The sequence below is a fragment of the Podarcis pityusensis genome, assembly GCF_964106645.2.
Source record: "Podarcis pityusensis genome assembly, chromosome: 4".
Classification (NCBI taxonomy): Eukaryota; Metazoa; Chordata; class Lepidosauria; order Squamata; family Lacertidae; genus Podarcis; species Podarcis pityusensis.
In genome coordinates this window covers 68,998,253-69,022,717 of record NC_138027.1, presented here as the reverse complement: position 1 = coordinate 69,022,717, position 24,465 = coordinate 68,998,253, and the positions used below count along the sequence as shown (strand labels likewise).

Here is a 24,465-nt window from a genome sequence, read left to right as displayed (position 1 = left end):
GCCACAGGCAGGTTGCAGCAGCGAGGTGGCAAGTTTGTGCATATATGTATTGGCGAAGTTCTTGGAGAGAAGGATTATCAGTTGGGCTCAGGCTAGTCAAAGAAGTCACTAAAAGGGTGTACATTTATAACATGTTTCTGGTTTATGCTATCATAACCCTCCCCATACAAAGTAGCAGAGGTGAAGTGAGTTGTGGTCATGCCTGTGGCCAAGGTTATATGACCCAGTTTGCAAGAGCAAGAACTATGATCTGCTTTATTTACAAGTTTTTAAGTTGAATAAAAATAAAACTTAATGCAACTTCATTAATAATAAGATTTCATTTATCTTATATGGATTAAAAGTTGTTTGCAAGTCTGTATTCTTAAACTTCAAAATTGCACTGCCAAACTGAGAGATGGAATATTTCAGTCCTGAATTTTAATAATAATAATCACAACAACAACAACAACAATCTTTTCCCACCCACCACCTTTTTTCATGTTGCCAAGTAAATAATACAGGGTAACTTATCTTACCCAATGTGTGAATAGTTAGAAGAAATTTATCAAGCTGTGCAATAGAAATTATATGAAGGGCACACAAGGTGGCCACTTCTTAAGCTGCTTTTTTGCTTTTACCATTTCTGACTATCCTCATGACTTAAGAATGCTGGTTAGGCAGATTTGCCAAGATGCTTTATAAGTAAACATATAAGTAAATAATTTTCTAACATAAAATTACATTGTGTGGTGTATGTGCATACAATTTGTGACTAAGGTTGCAACCTACAAACCCAGGCTTCAATGAAGTGACTTCCTAGACCACGCTGGGATGCTTTCCAGAGGAGAGTGTTTGTTGCCCTCATGTTCTCTGCTCAGCATCCCATTGGCAACTGGTTGGCTACTGTAGGAAAGAGCATGCTGGACCGCACAGGCCTTTGGTGTGATCCACCAGGGCTCTTCTTACGAGGAACAAGCTTGTGCATCGTTTCTGACCCTGTTCACACACCATGCTTTCATCAGACATGTATCTGGTGGCACTGAACTGCTTGCACATCCCTTTCTTTCTGGTGAATGGCTAAGAATGGTTTGTAGCCTCAAAGGTTATTGCAAACTATATTTTTTGCTTTGTTTTTAAAGATACACAGAATGTTTATTTGTGCCACAAATATGAGCAAACCCTTTAGTTCCTGTATACCTACTGAAGGTCTTAAATTTTGACAGCAGGGGCACTTTACTAAGGCTGTGCACAGATATCCCCCTCACCCTGAGATGTGAAGGTAACATGATAGAGCCATTGTTTCTGGCATTACATGTGTTCAAATTTTTTTGTGGCTCTCTCATCTTTGGTCAAACTGGTTGTGTCTGTGTGCAAGATAGCTTCCATTGTTTTGTTTTTTTGACCAAACCCAAAAAGTGTGAAGGTGTAATTTGCAGGGCAGTGTGTGAGATTTTGAAGGCAATTATAAAAGATACCTTCCTTGTACCTGTCACAATTAGGCAATAATTAAGCAAGCACAAGAATATGTTTTCTGCAGGTTCCACGCCTATTGTTTATGACACTAGAATGCTTAATAATAATAAAAACAACGAAACTCACAACAGTGCATTTGCAAAATTCTTTTTTGAGGGGTTAAAAAAGAACACAAAGCTTTGAAGTCTACAACCTTTTCTGCTGAAGGTCAATAATTTCTGGTGATGTAATGTATAAAACAAGCCGAGCCTTCTGTCACTGAGGTTAAAGTTGACAGTGCTTGTATGAACTTGTCAGTCACATGAGAAGGCAAAAACAAGCCAGCTGTTGTGAGGCATGGCTTTGAAAACCATCTGTATGTCAGCGAGTGAAACAGAGGCTGGGGCAGATTCCATTCACTGTTCCTCGCTGGGATGTATTTGCAAGGATGCAGCCTTCCTGAATCCATCTGAATAGCAGCAAAATGTTTATAGATTCTGGTAAGTTGACAAATCTTAGTTCTCCGGTAGCACTTAGGTCTATAAAGTACTGCATTGACTCTTAATTAGTAAGTTCAAAGCTTATTTTTCTTGCTGTCGCTGCAGCGCTCTGTATTCCTTTTGTTCTTCTAGAATGCAATCCTGACCACAGAGTTATGTGTGGGTAAATCCCACTAAAATCAATGGAACTTCTCTCCATATAATCGTAGGCAGGATTGCAGCCCTTGCCTTTACGTGCAAGATGTGTTTGCCCATCCCTGCCTGCAGAAAGTACTATAAAAGATTACAGTGGGTGAGGCACTGCCTGATATAGTACTTTTGTTTTTAATGTATCTTCTAGTTCCCGATTATTATTATCATTATTTAAAGGAACACTGTGACAGAGGAACTCTTTCACTGCAGCAAGAGGCATTGGGCTGTGTGTGCAGTTTGTGGCTGCTTTTGTTTTCACAGTTAGCATAATGCAGTCTGGAATTAGAAAGCAGCGCTTTTCAAAAAACGTTTGTTTTCTGGTGTGAGCCTCGTAGCCTGTCCATCCCTCATTTATGTGGCTTCAAGCCTGTCTTGCTGCTGCTGCTGCTGCTGCTGCTGCTGCTGCTGCTGCTGCGTGATGTGAGATCTCCATACTTACAGCTTTTTGAGTAGAATTGTCACTGCGTGGTGCAGGTTCAGATGGAGATTGCTATTTATTTTTGCTGAAGCATCTGGAAAGATGAGGCTTAGTATACGGAAGCATTGGCTGGGGTTTCTGAAAGCAATTGGTGAGTAAAAACAAAAAAACCAAAACCCTAGTTGGAATGAAAAACTGATATTGAAAGGTGTGCCTGCTTTGTTAACTGATGAAAATAGGTCAGGGGGGTGGGGGAGAACTGAATGGATTTATTTTTGCTTCCTGTTCTTTAGCCTTGTGCAGAATCAGCTATTAGTAAAACACGTAATTTTATTTTTTCTCTTATACTGTCATATTTACTAGTGTTTAGCTGTTGGTGTAGTGTTGGTCTTTTTTTAACGTTTAATACCAGTATGCCTTGCTTTGAGACTTCAAAAGAGGGGGTTAATCTCTCCCTCGCACGCACACACAAAACAATCTTTTTTTTAAGGACTAAGTGCAAGGAATGCAAATGATTTTTGTATCAACCCTTTTGCAGCAATGCGAAGTATTCTTTTCTTTTGTTCCAATAGTGATTGCCATTTATAGAATGTGATTTGACTCCTTTTAAGTGGGTTGCCTTTTTGCAGCTGGTTTAGAATCTGCTGCAAGAGCCTGGCAATGTATCGTCATGGCTTAGTTCGCTGAAATAAAATCCTTTTGGAAACCATTTCCAGAAGGGTAGCTGTGTTGGTTTGCTGCCGCAGAAAGAACAAAGAGTCTTGTTTCACCTTAAAGATAAACACATTTATTACAACATAAGCTTTCATGGACGGCTTTCTACTTCCTTAGATATATGAAGTGCTATCCTGTTACAGGTATATATGTGGTTATGAACAGTGAGGTCAGAGGAAAATGAATAATTAGGAATTCAAGAGTGGTAGGTCTGCAAAATAGTTGTTGATAACACAGGTATCCTGGCATTGGTAAGCCAAGTAACACGCATAATATGATTTTAAAAAAAAAATCAGCCCACAAGCCGTAGCATAGCATTGACCCTTTTGATGTATTGTAATTCGGTAGTTTCATGTTGCCTTCTCACTTTGAAGTTCCTTTGCTCCAGGATGGACACTCTAAGGCTACTTTCACAGTGTCCTGGGAGAGGGCAATGTTTTTGAATACTGGTTTTGAACTTTGCCATTTAAAATAAGAGGTTTCAGCCCATTTATTATTTTGCATAGCAACTGGCCTATTTGCCCTAAATAGAATGTAGAAGGGTATCGCTGGTAGATGGTGGTATATGTCACATTGGAACATGAGCAGCTGAAGAAGCCGAGAAATTTCAATTTTCCCCCCATACCATTTTACCAGCTTATGATGCAATAGGGCAAGTACAATCTTTAAATCAGGAATGGGGAAGCTGGATGACCCTCCAGATGCTGTTAACCTCTAGTTCCCATCTGCCCTACCTATTGGCCCTGCTAGCTAAACTGGTGGGAGTCAGAGCCTTGCTCTCAAATAAGTGACTTGTTCAAATCTGAATGAGATTGAATTTGAGTGTCATTTATAGTGTAACTATTAGGTAGCAGTTATACTATTTGTTCAAATCTGAATGAGATTGAATTTGAGTGTCATTTATAGTGTAACTATTAGGTAGCAGTTATACTATTTCTCATGACCTAAATTATATATGCATCTTAGACATAGTGATACTGCATCTAATAGGCATTTTTCAGGGCCGTGGAAATACATTTTAAAATATCAGAATATATTTTACAGGGGTTATAGCGTGTAATCTCTGTAATATGTTTGAACTTGCATTTTTCCTCTCTCTCTCTCTCCCCTCTCCCTTATATCTCTCAGGAAGTCCTTGGATATGTCTTCATGTGTTCCAGTACTATTAATTTGCTTGTTCTGTGATCAGATCCTTTTTTATATTTAGCTGTACACACACGCACAGATATAGAATTGGTTATATAGATATAGCATTGTTTGCAACACACAACTTAGATCATAGAATTGTAGGGTTGGAAGGGATCCATAGGGTTCAGCCCCCTGCAATGCACTTCTGGGCGCTGTTCCTAGGCTAGGAAAGGGGAGGGAGACTCTGTTACCCCTGCAGAAGTAAACGTGCCATTTTGTAAGGCTTGCCTGCTCAAATAACAAACCAAAATAAAGAGAAAATATCTCTGTAAACCACAAGGCAAAACACAAAAGTCAAGGTGATCAAACAGTAAATAATAATGCTGTATTTATTGTTCATAATAAATATTTCAAATGCAGCCATTGGCATTATAACCATCAGCTTTTGTCAACACATAGGCTGGAAAATGTAGTGTTATTATTTATAGTTTGTTCACCTTGGATTTTTGTGTTTTACATTACTGCTCAAATGGTAATAACGAAGAGTGGCGTTCAACTGCATTTATCTCAGTGCAGACCTATTGAAATAAATGTAAAATGACTATTTTAGATCCATTAATTTACCCTGAGTGAAATTTACTTGAATGCCACCCAAAGTTGTCATCAGCGAGTTTCAGAAATGCATTTCTCTGCCTTTTTGTTGTATATGCATCAGTTTCAGACTGTTATAGATTTATAATAGGCCCATGTTTGATTTGCGCTGCCTTCAGCACACATCTGATCATAACCTGCTTTGTAGATTATAATGCTACACAAGTCGGACCCATAACAAATACTGCAGCAGAGACTGTTCCTGTTCACTGTTTGTCAATCAGCCATGCCCTTCTCCAACACAAGCCATTTCTTTCTGCCTCCCACCCAGTTTTCAATTCTCCCTCCCAGGAATCAGCATTCCAATGGCCCCTAAGGATGCACAGTCTTCATTGGCTGTTAGTACAAAGAAACCCTTGAAAAAAGCCCATATTCTCACAAACCTCCAGGTTACCCCAAGCCTGCTGATATATCCCTCTTGAGCACGGGTGGTGCCATTTTGGCTACGTTTGTGCAAAGACTTAAATGGGGAAAAGAGGGAATGATGACAACTTGCTTATGATTATAGGTAAGCATTAACCAAGTTCATGAGGATAGGCTTTGTTCTAGCTTGTTACAAGCATTCTTTTTCCACCACAGTATATTTATACTGTGTGGGTGTGGTATAGCCTGGGGCTAAAAAGAACCCTGTGCCCTGATGTTGTAGCCAAAACTTCTCCCTGGTTTTTCAAGGATCAGAGATGTTTTGTTAGGTGAGAAGAAAAACCCTGGCACGTCCATGCTGGTGAACTTATTAGGACTCAGAATTGCAAGAGGAGATGGCTATGCAATGTGTAATTAATTAGGGAGCTTATTGCAGTGTGTGTGTTTGCGTGTACGTCTGTGCACCAGTACCTAAATATTGTTTCCCTGGGCCAGGTACAGACCTGTAACATAGCTCTTCCCCTTCCTTGTTTTGAAAAAAAAAGGAACACCTTATCTTATTCCAGTTCAGTTTGTTTAGGCTGTCTATGCTTTGAACAGTATGGCATATATGTGCATTCATTATGTACAAATGGAACCTGCAACAGAATGTTGTAGTGTGGAGTCCTCCTCTTCAGGGTTTCAGCCAGTCATATCTTTTTCTGGGATACTCCATTACACACATTCTCCCCCCCCCCCCCCATGTTCCACCTCCACGGTCTGAGACAGTATGCCTCGGAATACCAGTTAGTGGGAATCACAGGTGGGCAGAGTGTGGTTGCGCTCAGCTCCTGCTTCCCACAGCCATCTGGTTGTCCACTTTAACAATACTTCCCATCAGTTTTCCCAGGGCAGTGTTCTGAGATCATAAGGAGACATAAATAAATGATCTTCCAATGGGATAAGAAATGCAAAGCTTTTTAAAAAAACAAACAAACAAACAGCTGGATCCAACCATTGCATTATCAGAGCTGTCTACTCTGCTAGCTGTTTCAAAGAGGGCCAGGATTGGTTGGGGAAACTTGTTGCCCCATATTCCTGGACATCAACTCACATCAGCCCCAGCCAGCATGGCCCAATGGTCAGGGATGGTGGGAGCTGGAGTCCAGCAATATCAGGGGTGGGGGTGGGGCATAGGTTCCCCATTATTGCCTTAGGCCTTGCTGCCTGAAATTCTCTAATTGGAAGTGCTGTCAGTTGTCAGAGCATGAGACTGTTAATCTCAGGGCTGTGACTTTGAGCCCCACATTGGGCAAAAGATTCCTGCATTTTAGGGGGGTTGGACTAGATGACCCTCGTGGTCCCTTTCAACTCCACAGTTCTGTGATTCTGCAAACCAATAATCTGTGCATCTCCACAACCCACAGCACACTGTTCAGAGGCTTCTCCAAGTTCCATTTTACCTGTAAGAATCCTAGGGCACCTGAATTCTGCTGCTTTGTGACCTGGGCACTTTTGGGTCAAGCAGTGGGAATAATGATTATCATTACTTTGAAAACCACCTTTATTACTCATCCTGATTTTCAATGTTGAGCATTTTGGGGGGGGGGGAGCCAGGTGCAAACCAAGTGCAGCAAACTCAGTGGGTCCTTCCCAGCATCACAACTGAGGTGACAGGGTAACCATAACAGCAAAAATTGGTCCAGGCTTGCTCTATTGCTTCCTTGCTGTAGCTCCAACTCTCCCCCACATCCCAGTGCTTGAGATGGAAAGCATCCTGTCACGTGCACCGAGGCACACACATTAGTTTGCTAACTTTCCCCAGCACAAGGAGGAAGTGGGGACGACAGCCAAAAATGGAACGGCAAGGGAGAGACAAAACAGACACATTCATTTCACTGGCATGGCAGCTCTGCCAGCTCATTTGTGAAGCTGGGATGCAGAGTGGCTGAGCAATGTACTTTTGGAGTCCTCTCTTGATGTAATGTCTGTCCTCTGCTTTGGTGGCTTCAGAGAGATTCTCATAGGCCACTGTGATAACAGGATGCTGGGCCAGATCTGATCCTGCAAGTCTCTCCTTATAAGAACATAGGAAGCTGTCGCATGCTGAGTCTGACCATTGGTCCGTCTAGCTCAACAATGTCTACACACTCACTGGTAGTGACTCTCCATAAGTCACTCTTATTATATAAGCTCTTGGGGACATATTCCCAGTTAATCATGCAAAGGATTGCAGCTTAATTTTCCTAAGAGCAGGCTTGCACATATCTCATATGCATGCATGTAACCTGGACACAATGCCCTTCAATGGAGTTTACAAACTGAGCTGGGAGTTATTACGTGTTTTGCAATCAAATGGGATTTCTGTTTAATATCTTAGACTATTAAGGATATATATTTATATCTGTGTCCCTGAATGCTGTTGTTTATTTGGCTGTATCGGCTACATAGTTACACACCTTTATGATTTCTAACTATGTGTAGCCCATACAGCCAAATAAACAACAGCATTCGGATATATGTGTTTCCCCCCACTATAAAACTCAAAAGTGGTGTGCATAGGGTTTCAGATGCCTTCCCATTAAGGCACTGGGTAGACACAGAACTGCTTAGCTTCAGTATGGTTACATCATGTGCTTTCAGTCTGTGCTCATGTCAAACTGGGTGAGCATTAAGAGGTTTTCAGCAGAACAGGGATTAGGAGGAAGAACAATGCACAATTTAGATGTATCCCTACAGAGCCTGACTGTTACTGCATGGAACGTTATTATACAGCTTTGGGAGGAATCCTTAAGAGTATCTCTGAATTACTTTTTTACAGCGCCACAAATAATGGCCCATAGTTAAGTCAATCAGATTTTTATTGCTTTTAGTCAATAGCCATTACAGTGTAACTAGAGGGGAGGGGGGAAGGAGGCTATCCAAATGCAAGTTAAACACAAACACTTTCAATAGTGCTTTATTACATACACAGCCCAACAAGACAACAACAAAAACCTACCAACAGCATACGAATCAGTATGGCTGACTTGACCTAACAGTCGTTGTCCCCTCACACACCAAAACAAATCTTACTGCAGTCAACTAAAGACAACCAACCATGCCCTGCCCCCCCACCTCACTCACTGCCAAGGAAAAATAATAAATGAATAGAAAGACAACCTACCCAAGTGACACAGACACAACCCCCCCCATACATTAAGTAAAATAATGTAAGATTTACTACCCCTTCTCCCCACTTCTCTTCTCCCCCAACCTTATACTGTATACAACATTAACATCTCACACTGAATGTAACTGATCAGTAGAAATGATTCTGTTACTTGAAAAAAGAGGCAATGCATGTACTTTTGTAACCAAAGAAAATATTTAATTATCTATATCTATACACACGCATACACACAAATGAGTATGCCGTAGAATGCTTATACAAAAATGAAGCCATTAGTACAGTGGTACCTTGGGTTACAGACAGTTCAGGTTACGCGTTTTCGGGTTGCGCACTGCACCAAACCCAGAAGTACCGGAACGGGTTACTTCTGGGTTTCGGCACTCGCGCATGCATAGAAGTGTTAAATCACGACCTGCGCGTGCGCAGACACAGTACTGCGGGTTTCGAACGTGCCTCCAGACGGATCACATTCGCAACCCGAGGTTCTACTGTACTTAAATTACCATCCCTGGGCCCATTTGTGCCTACTTGCAGTTAGATTCAGAACTGGAAAGTAATCTGTGTATACCTTCTTGGGATAATGAAATAAGAGCCACTTCACAAAGCAGCACTAGATGATGGTGGTGGTGGTGTTGATGTTGATGATGATTAACTCATTAGTGTGGGAGGTGAGATGTGCAGCTTTGCTTTACACCCCTCGATATAAACACTGCTTTCAAAATATTGCCTCTGAAATATTGCCTGTGGGTTTGAATTTTAATATTAACACCGGCCACCTGAAAGCTCAGGCAGTCAAGCAGGAGACTCTTAACCTCCGGTTTGTGGGTTTGAGCCCCATGTTGGGCAAAAGATTCCTGCATTGCAGGGTGTTAGACTAGGTGAACCTTAGGGTCCCTCCAACTCTACAATTCTGTGATCCTATTAGGCCAAAGAGCCAGCGGAAGAATTCCAGAAGTAAGTGATTCCTCTGTGTACGCATGCCTGTGGAGGCGAAAAAAGCCTGGGCTAGGAGAAGTTGAGTTTTCAGCCCTAATTTGGGCGGGGGGATTCTGTTGGGGAATAGGGAGATAGGGCTGATAGGCTATCTTTTATAGAAGGGGATTTCTTCAGTGGGAATTGTTCCCTTTGTTCAGATGTGACCTTGATACACGAAGCATTCTGAATTACATTTCTTGTGTGTGTTTGTTCTGCAAAGTCTTGGACATTGTAATAGTAGGTCCCTCCACCCCAGTATGGACTTCTTGATACTTAACTCTGCTGTCACACTTTGCAGGTTTTGCCTCTGGGTTCTTCTGCTGCTTGAAGCTTTCTTTCTTTTCTCCTTTCTGAACAGTAAGATCCAGTCTCTTCAGGGGTAATATGCTTGGCATGTGTTGCATGAGAAACCACCACCCTGGATGTGTAAACCGCTTTGTGTTGAATTTGGTTAGATTTTCCTTATAGCCCTAATGGTCAGCCACTTCTGAAGAAATTACTTGGTGCTCTGAACAGTATTCTGTTGGTGCCAAGCAGAAAATCTCGTAAGGTCATCCGAATGACAACGTTGTTGTATTCATTTTGCTACTTCTGCAACTGTGCTAGAAGCCAAAAGGATCCTTAAAGAAGTTGTATCTGAGACTGAAACTCTTGTTCAAGCATGCCATGTCAGTCGTACATATTGTCGGTTTTGGCTTCCTTACAGGCCCTTCTCAAATTTGCATGCTGAGATGCAGAGTGTCTTTCTTTTCCATGTTGAAATACCTCTCCAGTTTCTTGTTTTCATCTTCCTTGCATGAACACGCATTCAAACGTGCAATTAAAAAAAGTATGAGGATTTGTCTGCCTTGGTTCATCTCAAACAATATAATAACAAAATGAATGTATACTAATGCCTTTTTTAAAAAAAAGTTTTCTATAAGCCATTTCAGTAGGAGTACAGCACAGGTTACTTCCATTTGCTAGCTCCCTTTGTATATTTCCTACCACTTGATTTAATATATTAATGTCACCATGACAAAAGCAGTGCCAGGCTGACAAGGATCCTACAGGGAAGCCCAATGCATATCTCTGTGCAGAGAACACAGGCACACTGCAACCTACCCCCTGGGGTATTTGCAGCAGACAAGCCCCTGCAACACCCCCCCCCTTGTGTCATCATAGTGGCCATTTTCTAGCATATAATAACTCTGTACCAATTACTTAATGTACGTCTGATCTCTCAATTTCATTCTTCTTCAGTATGCTTTGGGGTGGCTTATAGATGAAATAAACCTACATTTGAGTGAAATTCTTCTGTTTTTGAAGTTAATGGGCAGACAGACCATTGGCTTCCATCAACCAAGGGTCCTTAGCATCCATATTTAATTCTTCAAATTACGTTAAGTTTGCTTCTATAACTAGAATAGAAGTTCCACTCATGGAACTCCCTTCCCGCTAGAGACCCACCTGCCTCTTCCTCCTCTAATTCACTTTCCAGAGCAGGATGGCTTCTGGCACCTCAGCTGGTGTTCAGATGCATCTGGAAAGCTGGATTCTGTAAAAGCCATTTATGTAAGGGTGCTTTAGAATGGAAGCCGGCATCCTCAACTGTTGACCAGAATGAAGAATGACTCCTTTACCCGGTCGGTGTCTTAACAGTGCTAACCATAACAGCAACCTCCAAAATGCTAATGTAACCAAACTTTCATTATAATAATTACTTAGAATGTATATTTTTGAAGTATGTGGCAAAAGTTGGAATGAAGAGGACGATAGTATGTATGGTAGGTTAAGGTTTCAACTTCAATGGATTTTGTCAGGGCACTGATTTGTAAACCCGGGGACTCTCACCGGGAAACGGGGACGTATGGTAACCTTATGGTAGGTGCACTTTAGCAGAAAGATGGGTAAAATAATGTAACATTTGGAAGCTGAAGCAGCATACTAAGATCCCTTTTACCCAACTATATAAATAAAATTTTAAAAATGATTTAGACATGCAATCAGCGGTGGGAAATCTGTTGCCTTCCAGATATTGTAGGACCCAGCAAGCATGGCAGAGATGATGAGGGTTAAAGTCCAATAACATCAGGAGGGCCACAGATTCCCCATCCCTATACTGCAGCTAATGAATATATAAGGATTATAATATATATAATAATACATAAAGGTATAAAATCTGTCAATCTCACATATATATTAGTTTCAAATAGATTCTAATGTTGGCCTCATTCCCAGAAAAGCATAGGAAACTCTTTGAGGGAGGTAAGAAGTGATGAATTAGATCACTGTTCTACCTTGGTTGATACACTGTTTACCTAAAATAGCCAGACAGGTAATTCATAAAATTCAGTGCTAAACACAATACCTAAGCCTGTCTTAAGCAATTTGATGTTAATAGGAGACATGCTAAGGATATATCACACCCTCTAGCCCTTGATATTTCTATCATCCACATATCAATCTAAATCTTTTTAATGCATTTATATTAGTTGCCACCACAATTGGCATTTCTCTTTAATTTTCAGAGTGATTGCTAACAGCATGCTACAGGATATACAGGCAACCCACATAAATGACGCTGGAATAATCCCAAAAGTAACTTCGATGTTTTAATGTGCCTTATCTGCATTAAAAACATTTTAAATTGTCACCCAGAGTAGCATCTGGAGTTTGCTTTTGTTAGAAGGCATTTTTCAGATGCAAAGTCTTAAAGGAATGCTAAGGTGTTTGGAATGCGAGCAGCATCCTTGAACATATATTTTAACTAATATGTAATAATGGTTTGTAGTTATTTCACTTATTTCTGGGTGCCATGAACCAGTATTCTTTCCAGAACAGCAAGAGTAGTTCTGACATTAATTCAATAAATATAGACCTGTATAATTTAGCTTTAATTAATGATGGCAGATTTAAGTAAAATCATGGCTTTCTATAAGATTTCCTTCAGCATCCACACTCATAGAATTTCAGCATATGTGTTTAGTTCATTAAGTGAAACTGTGTAGACCATTGCACTTGCTCTGTAAAGAAGCAGAATTCCTAAAGACTCCTGCTTTTCTGTTTCAGCTTCTTTTCTACTCTCACAGTATCTCTCCAGCCTTCTCTAATCAGAGAGCAAACCTGCCTTCTTGCTGGTTCTCAGAGGTACTTCCGCTTGCTTTTAATTCTTTAATTCTTGAAGAAGAAAAAAACACCACTATTTGACCATATACTGTACATTTTTAAAGGGCCAATTCAGTCCTTTAAAACATGCTGAGACCTGGCTGTCTTTGGCCTTGGTGCACCTCCTGTTCCCACTGATCCCCCCCACCTAAGCATTCCCCTCCAAATCTTCCACCTCTGCTATCTCCTCCTCCATCTGAGCCCAATCCTTCCTTCTCAGGCCCTCCATCCATTTTTCCATCCCCTGTACTGTGCACTGTCTCCCCGTCAACTGCCCCCTTTTCTGTCTCTTTCTTGCCCCTGCTTGCCCTCAATAGTCCCCTCCATTTGGGCTGTTCCTTCAGACAAAGCTCCCTCCCCCATTGTTCATCCCTGAGCCCATTTCAGTGAACCAGAGTATACCTTGGGGGTTACTGCCTCATCCCAAACGGCTCTCTTTAACCACAGTAACATTCAGTAGAGGTCAATTGGTCTTCTTACTCAAATGCTGCCATATCTTGTTACCTTCTTCTGCACAATACTTACATTTTCTCTGCTTTATTCAACCCTTTCAGCACCATCTCAAAGTGTAGTATAACCTAGCTGTCTGAATTTCTTCCTAGAAAAAAATAGGAAGGGGGAAGGTGGCAATATTTGTTTTAAATATCATTATATAATTGGATACTGAGCCCATTAATCAATGAGAACCAGGCAGTTTGTGCATAATTCTATACACGCAACCACCTCCACAAGCAAAAGAGGGGGAAATTCTGTATTTCTTAGTTGTATACCTCCCCGAGTTAACTCACTTTGCATGGTACAACATAACTTGAATGTGCCCTGACACTGTGTTTTGATTTTATTAGAAATACCATATATTTTCTTGCAGCTTTTGTATAAGTAGCATGGTGCTGTTTATAAGTAATTGAGGAAAGTACAGTGGTACCTTGGTTTTCGAACATAATCTGTTCCGGAAGACTGTTTGACTTCTAAAATGTTTGAAAACCAAGAACTCAAAACGGAAGCCTCAAAACGTACAGAAAACTCAAACAGGAAGCCGCCTCTGAAGTTTGAAGCATTTACCTCTGGGTTTTCGGCGTATTAAAACTGAAACGTTTGGCTTCTGAGATGCTTGAAAACTGAGGTACCACTATATATCATCATCTTTGGCGTTTGAAGGTACATGGTACACTTGTAGTGATGCTCAGGGAATGGCTAAACAACTGTGATTCTCCCCTTTGTTTTTCTAGACCATCTGACACAGGGTACTCAGAATTCCATGCCGAAGAGCCTGCCGCTCAGCAGGATTACAGCTTAGGAAACAAATGGAAATTGTCTGCTAGGCCCTCACATGCAGTACAGGCTACACTTGCTTCTCAGGGGAGCCGAGGTAGATCTGGGACACTGCCCAGTGATTACAGATACTCACAGGAAAATGTGAGGGAGAAAAACAAAGATTACAGTGCACTGCCTCTTGCTATTTCTGAGCTGCAAATATCCAACGGGGACCGCTTCTGCCCACCACAAATCAGAGGAGAGGGAAGCCTGCAGGAAGATCCAGCCCTGCTGAGTAAGAAACATGGGCCTGTGCCCCAGAGGCCTTCCCCTTCAAAACGAGAGAATAAATACAGGCGACAAGACAATTCTTCAGCGTCACTTGCTGCTTCCTCAGAGTCTTCACTGACAGCGCCCAGCAAGCCAGCTCATTCCCATTCTGCCATTGCTGCCAGTGCGGTTGAGGTTAACGTGTCTCCTTCTCAGACTCCTGTAAAGGTTTTTGAAAAATTGAAAAGCACTGAGCTGCCCGAGCCTCGCCAATCGGTGCCCATCGAGAATGTTTGCCAGCACTTAGAAGAAAAAGCACGCCTCAAACCTGAACCTGGTCCATCTTCAACTTATCGCTACCATTTGAAACCTGGAATGGAGACCTCAAGGTCCCCTTCTCCACAATTTGCTCCGCAGAAGTTGACAGATAAGCCTCCTGTGGCTGTTCAGGATGAGAATCCCACAAGGTAAGGCAGTTTTACATGAATTGTTAACCATCTTGTCTTAAGATTTACATTGACATTATTATTGCCCTTAATTAATTATTGTTACCTGTAGCCTGCTCAGCTGCAGCAGTGAATTTATGCTAACAGGGTTGTGACCACTTTTTTCTCTACTGATTTCCTCCTATGGAATTTTGTATGAATGAATGTTGTAGAGTCATACCTTGGATCCGAACAACCCCCAAAGTGATTGTTCCGGTTTGCGAACGTTCTTTGGAACCCAAATGTCTGAAGGGGCTTCCGCAGCTTCCAATTGGCTGCAGGAGCTTATTGCAGCCAATCGGAAGCCGTGCTTTGGTTTCCGAACATTATGGAAGTCAAACGATTCTGTGTGATTTCCAAGGTACAACTATATTTCACATTCACCTGGCTCTTCATTCATGGGTACTGCCGTCCATAAATCATCTGCAAATAAACACTGTGCAATTTATTTATTTTATCTTTCAAATGGAGCTATCAGTCCAATCCTTTTTTATTCTTAGCTATTCATACTGAGTAAATCTCAGTGTCTCTTGAGTTTTCAGACATTCACAAAACTTGTCTGGGATTGTCAACATCAAATGTGAATGTTGGCTGTCACCATTCAAGACATTCAATTTAATTTGTCAAACATTCAATGCAAAATATGCTGGCAAGCACATAACTTTACTCTTATTTAGATTAAATATTCAAAACTGATAAATGTAGAGAAGTAAATTTATCATCCTGTGTTTAATTCCTTGCTATATTTGCAGTATTTGCATGCAAAGATAGTGACCTTATATTAATAGATAAGTGCCTCATAGATCACATATGTCTCAAGGACATGACCGTGCTGTGCCAGCGTTGGGCAAGATTTCTGATCTTCAAGATATGCACTGACAATATGGCCCAATAAATGATCTGCATCAATGTAGCTATAGCAACATGCTGCATATATCAGAATAGATCATATCTGTTGTAATGCTACTTGCAAACCGCAAATCCATTTATGAATGGCTGCTGTGGCCTATCAGCTGTGTCATCATCTGCGCTGGCATACCTGGCTTAAAATACCCAAAGCTTTGAATGCTTACAAACAAATGAAAAGTTGGCAATCTTGTGCTCACTTATTTTAATGTTAATGGGGCAAACATCCAAGTTATGTGAGATTGTTTGAAAAGTCCAGGTCCCATTACTGATCCTTGGGGTATTCCACTTTCTGCATCCCTCCATCTAGAGAACTGTCCATTTATGCCTACTCTCTGCTTCCTGCTGCCTAACCAATTGAAAGGAAAGGAAAGGTAAAACTTTGATGTGTTGTTTGCGCCTTACATTTGTTGGCCCCTATATATTTCCCTAAATATCTTGCGCAAATTAAATGTGATGGGCCATTTTGAGCCGTTAACGTTGTTCTCTTTTCTCAAGAATCGAAAGAGTGATGGATAACAACACAACTGTGAAGATGGTTCCCATAAAGATTGTACATTCTGAGAGCCACGCAGAGAAGGAAAGTAGGCAGAACCTTGTAAGCACCATTGAACTTCCTGCTTTGCCAAGCGGCTTGGAGAAGGACCAGATTAAAACGCTCAGCACTTCTGAACAGTCCTATTCCCGTTTCTGTGCTTACACGAGGCAGGGGGTGGAGCCAGAGCCTGAGAACAAAAGCCTTCTCCCTTGTTTGCAGCCCACCGAAGCGCCTGGGAACAACACAAAGGACAGTGATACTTCTGCCCATGCAGTCAGCTATATGAGGGCCAAAGAAAAGACCATGGAAGACTGGAAGTCGGAAGAGCTGGCCAGAGAGATTGTGGGCAAGGATAAGTCACTAGCGGACATTCTGGACCCAAATGCGAAAATAAAAACTACAATGGACCTGATGGTGGGAATATTTCCGAAAGACGAACATCTCTTGGAAGAAGCCCAGCAACGCAGAAAGCTGCTTCTAAAAAACCCTTCACCAAAAACTGCAGAGGACAAGTGAGTAGAAATATATTAACCTTAAGCCTTTTATCCTTTCTCCTTTCCTTTGCCCAATGTGTGCATTTGATCAGCTTATTTTCTGTTTAGAAAGAGGGACTTTTATAATATAAATGCAAATCAAGATGTGTCCTTGTGGGTTCGTATAGTCCGTTTCACTTTTTTGAAGCAGCAAAACGTCTCCAGTAAGCTTACAAACAGGGCATGGATTTCTGTAACCTTCATTGGTTGTTTGCAGTTCTTTGGTTGTTTCTGGAAAACGCAGATAGTGGTGGCCTGCCATAATTTGACAGGAATGTTGGTCCGAAGAACAGGGGCAGTCACACTAAAAGCCCTGCTCTGTGTTACTGCGAAGTGGGCTTCTGATATCTTTGGAGGTTGTAGAGGAGAAGCTGTCACATAGACTGCAGTGAGTGGGTATATAAGTTGGTCTATAAAGGAGCCTGGCTATGAGCTGTATAGGAGCCGATAGATTAGCGCCAGCAACTTGGACGTAGCCCAGTAGCAGCCTGGCCATAACTTGCAAACATGCTGTTATATGCTATTTGCTGTTGACAGCGACGTCCTACACAGAGACAACACTGTTACTTGACATTTTTATGTAGCAGTGGAAGTTCATTAATTTGCTGACATTTTAATATATCCTCCTTCTGTCAGTAGATTCCACAGTTTAAAAGAGGGGTGGGAATCTCCAGGCTGTGGACCTGATAAGGCCCAGAGTGGGTCTCAATTTAGATCTACCAAGACCCAGTAGGGAAAATCAAGAAAAAATGGGTCTCCCAGCTTGTGCTTTTTCCAGTTTCCTGGAAAAAGGGATTCACAGTTAAATCACTCTGCATAGGGACTAGGGGTCTCCTAACTCCTAACAGCTCTTAGCACCCTTAGCAAACTGTGGTGCCCAGGATTCACTGGGGGAAGCTATGACTTTTTAAGGGGTAGAATATTGTACTGCTTTAAAAGTATAGTGCAGATGCAGCCTTGATCCACCACCTGCCTGTCAACTAAACTTATACCCTGCTTTACAGTACAAAGCTTGTGAGGAAAGCTACACACACATAGATGGATTGATATACAGATAAATTTATTGTCAGTATTGTTATTGGGCATTCTTGGTGCCCAAACAAATGCTCAGCAGTATTTTAGTTCTAGAAATACCATCAGATTGACCTTGAAATTTTGAGGAAATAGAAGAGACTCATACTTGAAATTGCAAGCACCCTTCTAAAAATGAATAGGGCATGGAAAACCAAACCGTCACGGTCTTTCCCCAAACATTTTCTCCTTAAACAATACCCCACAGTATTTAAACCCCAGTATGCGTTCACTAGGGAAAGTAAATCTCAAATTTGATATCCAAGCAAGTACTGGTTAAATTCTTGCTGCTTCTAGCCAAATGAGATGGAGTCTTTATCTCCTTCCTGCCCACCTGATAGTTCCTCTTATGGTGTTGCCTATTTGGGTCCAGATCATCCAAGGGGGTGAAGCCAGAAAACAGTGTGTCTTATCTATGGCAGAAGTTCAAAGAGTTGTAGGTCCTGTTGAGTTTTCTCAAGTCTTTCCTCAGACTGGTGTGACTCTTGGTAGGCTGCCTAGTCCCATTCTAAATGTTTACCTTTGGGGGAAGGGATGTAAACCACCTTGATCAAATAGGCAGCAACCAGTTTGCAAATTCTATAAATCTTATTTGACAAAACCCTGTGTATGCATGTTTATTTGGGAGTAAAGCCAAGTGGATTCAGTGGGACTTACCTTGAACTAAACATGCATAGGATCCGGCTGCAAATTAGCCAATTGCAATTTACCTTTCTGTCGGGTAATAGCTAGCACATTCTGTTTTCCAAGGTTTGTTCTTGGCTACAGCTAGTGTTGAGTGAAGAGAGTGCTTATCTTGGAGTCCTTGTTCAGACAACACCCTAAGCCAAATCTTGCAAAAAGGACTAGGGAGGAGCACAGAGCCTGCGCATTCACATCACCTCGCTGAGGTTTGCATTAGCTTAGTATTTTGCGCGAACCTGCTCATAGTGCCTTCGCTATCTTATTTTCAAAATGGCAATGAAATAGCTTTTCCAAAAGGTTGCATTCAGTAACAGGACCCTCTTAAGGCTTGCAATTTAAGCATTAGAATTGTGAATAATGAAACAAGAGCAGCTGTGTTTTTCACTAAAAGTTATGCTTATGGGATTATATAGTCGGGGCTAATGAGAGCCCCAAAGAGGTTTAAACATTACCTTCCTGCCACTGGCCATATAATCAAGGATACAGTGTGGAAATCTAAACACTGACAAGGGAGCATCAATTAAGGGGCAAAATGGAAATCAGCATTTTCAGGCAATCATTTTGGCAGTTTCTTTTAATTGCCCGTCTCTTTAGCTAGGGTCTGAGAGTGCCAGAATGATATGGTTATTTCATGCGAGACATTAGCCCCTGCAATAGCCCCAGGGTGAAAGAGCCTTTCTCGAAGCCCTACAATTTACTTGCTGCAAACAGTGTTTCGAAATGATTACTGTCCTCCTTTCAATGTGCAGAATGTCAGGAAGCGAATTAGAATTGGGTGTTGCTCTTTTTTTCACCTTGGCTTAGGAAAGAGGAGCAGCCCCTGCCTTCAGCTATCCCCTTGACAACCAATTCCACTTACTACAGCACATCTGCACCCAAGGCAGAACTGCTGAACAAAATGAAGGACATGCAGCAGCAACAGCAGCAGCAGCAGCAGCAAAGTGAGGATTCTGAGGATGAGCTAGACCATGATCTATCTGAGAAGAAGGTAAGATTGTATTTCTTTTTTCTTTTTTAAAAACCAACCCATGCTGTTGAAATCCATGCTGCTAGAGCCGTCTAGTAGATCTCCACTGCAGCCAGCCCAGCCAAAAGCAAATGTGGCCAGGCCAGAAGCTGTGTGACAGCACAGGAGCTGGCAAGCTGGCATCGCAACTCACAAAAGATGGATGGTAAAGGTTTCTCTCAGACGTAATGAAAGCTATAGGACAACCAGCTGGAGAGTGGGCAGGGAAGTAAGGTTTCAGTTAAACAGATATGCCATGCAGGACCACAGGAAGCTACCTTATTTATGTCCAGTCAGTCTATTATTCTCTGTCCACTCAGAATGGAAGGTTCTTGGAACTGGGTACAGAGGTTGCTTCGCTCACACCCCTTATGACATTTTAAACCAGAGACACCAGGAGCTGAGTCTGGGACCTCCTGGATGTAAGGAATGTAGCTCTGCGCTGAGCTGTGTTCCCCTCCCTAAATGCAGAAGGGGGTTGGTAATGTTAGGAGTCCTTGCCTCACTTCACTCATATGTCAGGAGGAGCAATTGACTGAACAGCAGCTGGCTTTTGTATTGGACGAGCCAACTTCACAACGCAACATGGTGGCCAAGACATGCAGCAACACTGCGCAGCAGAAACATGGTCCATACAGTACAAGTTCATATCTGGAGATAACAATCTATTTATCTGATGTTGGTATCTCGACACCTACACACACAAACACACAACACTGCCATTTCATAATAAACCAGTTCTGGTTAGATTTCAAAATCTTGATTGAATATAGATTTATGGGTTTCCCTGAACCAAGCCAGGTCTGAGAGAACACAGCCCTAAAGTCTCTCAGCTCCTTTATTCTGGGGCTCATAAAAAGGGAGACTTGCCTCATAATTGGCTGGGCCTTTCCTCTGGCAAAACACTAGGGCCCTTCTGAGGGCCTGGCTCAACTGCTGTTTACATTATTGCTTATCCTAGGCAATGAGATATGTATTCTCTGCTTAAATGGGTGTTCCTTCAGGCCAAGTGCAAAGGTTGTTCATTCAAGCTCTGGCAACCAGAAACGCAGCTCTCCTCCAGTTTGGGTTCTTAATGCACCCTCTCCCCTCCAATAATGAGGAACGTGGGAATGTGCCTCGGCGCACCTACATATGCAGCCTTTTTTTCTTAACATAGGTGAAGTGACCAGAGAAGTCCTTCAGATGTATCTGCAGCCGGGCCCGGGGGTGGGGGGTGGCATTTTCCATGAAGCAAGCCCTGCTGGGTGGGATCTGCATCTCTCCCTCCATCTTTTGTGCCAGCCAGATGCAGCTCCCACCTGCATGGGATTGCCTCATGGGAAAACAACTCCCAGCTCCAGGTGATTGTAGGTATGTCTGAAGTAAGTCTGAAGATGATACCATGTCAAAAATGTGAAGTTGGCAGTCAAACCAAGGGAACTGGTTGGTGTGGTCTTGTGTCTTGACAAAGAAGACAATTCCTTTTTTTACTAACCAACAATGCAACTTATGCAAGAATAACTGAAATATGCGTGTGACGCCTTGGATGTAGAATCTAAACAACTTTCTTACAAGTAGGAGCCGGAGGCATTGGAATTGCTACACCTGACTATTCACTTTTGCAAATTTCCTCAAAAGGAAGCATGTAGGAGACATTGCAAGAGCACATTGCAAGAGTTCCCTGGGAGAGGGATTGGTTATTAAAGCACTCTGGGAATTGTATTGCTGTGAGGGAAACGGGTCTCCAAAGAACTCTCAGTTCCCTTAATGAACTACAGTTCCCAGGATTCTTTGGGAAAGCCATGGCTGTTCAAATTGTTATGATACTGCTCTAAAAATATGGTATGGATGCGGCCTTAAGAGTATTTCGGAGTGAAATGGGGCTGGGAAGGTTCAGTTGTGATTGCGTCCGTTATGCCAAATAAATTGAGCTTACTTCTCCCCCCCCCCCTTTTTTTTTCTCTTCCGTAGCAAGAACTTATAGATAGCATAAGTCGAAAGCTGCAAGTGTTGCGGGAAGCTCGTGAGACGCTCCTGGAAGACATTCAGGCCAACAATATGCTTGGAGATGAAGTGGAGGCCATTGTCAAAGAGGTCTGCAAATCCAATGAGTTTGACAAGTTCCGGATGTTTATTGGGGACCTGGATAAAGTGGTCAACCTCCTGCTGTCACTCTCTGGCCGTCTGGCACGAGTAGAAAATGCACTAAACAACTTGGATGAAAATGCCTCTCCTGAAGAGCGGGTAAGTCTTGTGTTTTTTTAAAAGAGCTCCTATCTAATGTTGCTCTCTTGATAGCAAGTAGATTTCTTCAGTGACAATAGCTGACCTTAAGTTTAAAAAAATAAAACAAAAAAAAAGCCCCAGCAAGGATATCCAAAGCAAAAAAGCTAGCCAAAGACCACAAAAAAGACACAGGTGGCAGAGGGGTAGCGATTCCAAGATTTTAAGACAAGCTGAGACATAGAAGAATCATTCCAAGTTTCAAAATGTCTTGGTGAATATGATGATGTTCTAAAAGGTGCTCCGCAATTTGCCTATGAGATGTGCTTAGATTTTACTAGCATTCTTCCTTTATAGCAAGGAAATTAAAATGTTCACCATGTGACACAAGGAACTAAAACTGAAAACTAAAAGCCTGTGTTTCTATATAGCTCCTAAAACTTGTTCCATTCTGCCTTGCCTTTCTTTGATCTCTCTTGTGATCCTGTGAGCATCACCTTTCAGCCCTTCTCTATTCCACAACCACAGCCTATATTACTGTCCTATTGCTGGCCTCCACAGTTTTTCTTTCCCCAATATAAGGGGCTCAAATTGATTACAGTTTATTTAACTGACGTTTATAAACCCATCAGTACTTAATAACCTCTTCCTCTGTTTTTCCCCCCTGAAAGCCTCATGATTTTGCACAAGTAAACATGTGTGCAAAAGAGAGAATTAAGAACTGGGTGTTTCTCTAAGCATAGGAGTAAGGAGGGTGGTGGTGTTTTGTTTTTAAAGGGGTTTTTCAAGTCCTGTTGATGCCATCTTTGTAATCATGCACATTTCTTATCTTCACTATGCTTTCTCGATATGCTCTCAGTGAGTAGGTTTCTTAGCAGATTTTATTACAGCCATGTAGCAGTGAGACCAGGCTGACTTACCTGCCAAATTGCACCTGAAATGACCTGGAATGGTTTTGCTCTCTCCCCCTCAAGCGGATCCTGGTGGAGAAGAAGAAGCTGCTCACACAGCAGCACGAAGATGCAAAGGAACTGAAGGAGAACCTGGACCGAAGGGAACGCATTGTCTTTGACATTTTGGCCAACTACCTGAGCGACGAGAGCCTTGCCGATTATGAGCATTTTGTCAAAATGAAGTCAGCCCTCATAATCGAACAGCGAGAGCTGGAGGACAAAATCAAACTTGGGGAGGAGCAGCTGAAGTGTCTGACTGATAGCCTTCAACCTGACAGGCCTAAATGACATTCACCCAAGGACCTTGGAAATCAAAACAACGTGGGTTTAGAAGTATAGAACTCCTCCGTTCACTAGGAGGAGCTGCTCAAAAGAAACAACAACAACAAGTCATAATAGCAATAATATTCAGGGGGAGGGGAATTGTTTCTGTGTGGGGTTATTTGCATTTCTAGAAACATTTCAAAGCCTCTCTGGCTCTCCTTCATCACACAGCCTTAGGAACCCCTCCGGACATTAGAGTCTGTGCTTCAGATTCGGTATATTCAGGAATCTGCTGCAGTTGTGCATGAGTGCAGTTCTTTCTTTTTTTTTTAACAAAGAAAAAAATGTGTGTGGTTTCTTTTCAGATTCATATAGGTTGCTGTGGAGCCCTCAAAAACTTAACCATGAGGATTTTAGGAGACCTTTTTGGGAGGGAGCAGGATACAGCCATATCAAACAGACAGAACAGATTTAAACATGTTACCTGTCTAGTGTTGTATTCAGGTTGGTGAGATATAGTGACGTTTGCACATTTGATCTGCAATCCTATGCACACTTACCTGGGAGTAGGCCCCATTGAGCAAAGTGGGACTTACTTCTGAGTAAATACTCGCAAGATTCCACCGGCAGGTGCTGTTTTGAAGAAGTGTTGCATAAGCTCTGCCTTTCCAAAAAACTTATGTCGATACTGTTTGGATGAGTAGACCTTGGAACAACCTATAATAAGCTACTTTCAAACACACCAGGAAACTGTGTGACTGTACATGGTTTTTAATGTCTTGGCGGAGTGGAACTTGCCATTATTATTATTTTCCATTTGAAGATAAAGTTGGAGAATTTTAGCCAGTCTTGTTCAATTCATTAATTATCATCTTCTCCACAGCACAAAGGCAATAATTTCATTCAGCTCAGCTGTCTTATATGAATGAAGTGTAACTAAGGGTCTGACTATAATATGCACAGGTCTGTAAATAAAAGGCAGAACTTCTGCTACATTATGCTTGGTGCCATTTGCCAGGGATTCAGTGAATCAAACTACAAATTAGAAGATCATTCTGTATATCTTTCATTTGCACAAAGCTAACTCTGTGTTTTTTAATTTTATCATGTCCTTCGTGCCTAGGACTGCTGTTTGTCCAGCTTTTTCATGCCTCAACGAGAAGCATGATATCCATTTTACTGAAGTACATTGGAAACGTTCACTGTTATTACGTGAGTGTGTTCCCATTTTCATATTAACAAATATCCCTGCCACTATGGGACTTCCATTTTCCACAAGGAGTGATGTATTAACACTGCCATCAAAGGAAAAACATCTATCTATAAAAAGTCCCACTAAACTGTCCTCTACAAAACAAGAACGGTGGGATAACAAATGCTGATGTACTAATCTGCACAGTAAGTGTTCCCTCACATTAATGTACATATCATTTTTTTTTTTTTTAAATAATGTTTATTAAAATTTTCAAAAATACAGAAAGTAAAAAGTTAATATACATTCAGAACCTTATTTTCATATATCCACTTTCTGGGACTCCCCCCTTCCCCCACCCCTATCATATTCCTGTTTCATATTGTTGGCTCCACAAGCTCTCAATTCTGATTAAAAACTTAATTTGTTTA

General features: G+C 41.7%; 1 protein-coding gene across 3 annotated transcripts in view; it reads left to right on the top strand.

The window, feature by feature from the left end:
• The window catches only part of SHROOM2 (shroom family member 2), a 105,689-nt gene extending 81,854 nt beyond the window's left edge, over positions 1-23,835 (top strand). The window contains exons 7-13 of one of the 3 annotated variants that reach the window (XM_081001276.1): positions 9,825-9,905; positions 12,578-12,655; positions 13,903-14,664; positions 16,087-16,638; positions 19,219-19,402; positions 21,374-21,646; positions 22,600-23,835. In XM_081001276.1, the coding sequence (XP_080857402.1) occupies positions 9,825-9,905; positions 12,578-12,655; positions 13,903-14,664; positions 16,087-16,638; positions 19,219-19,402; positions 21,374-21,646; positions 22,600-22,866 (2,197 nt within the window). In that variant the 3' untranslated portion in view covers positions 22,867-23,835. The remainder of the gene's footprint in view (positions 1-9,824; positions 9,906-12,577; positions 12,656-13,902; positions 14,665-16,086; positions 16,639-19,218; positions 19,403-21,373; positions 21,647-22,599) is intronic. The other 2 variants (XM_081001277.1, XM_081001278.1) reach the window with 2 other exon arrangements.
• Positions 23,836-24,465: the final 630 nt, after the last annotated feature.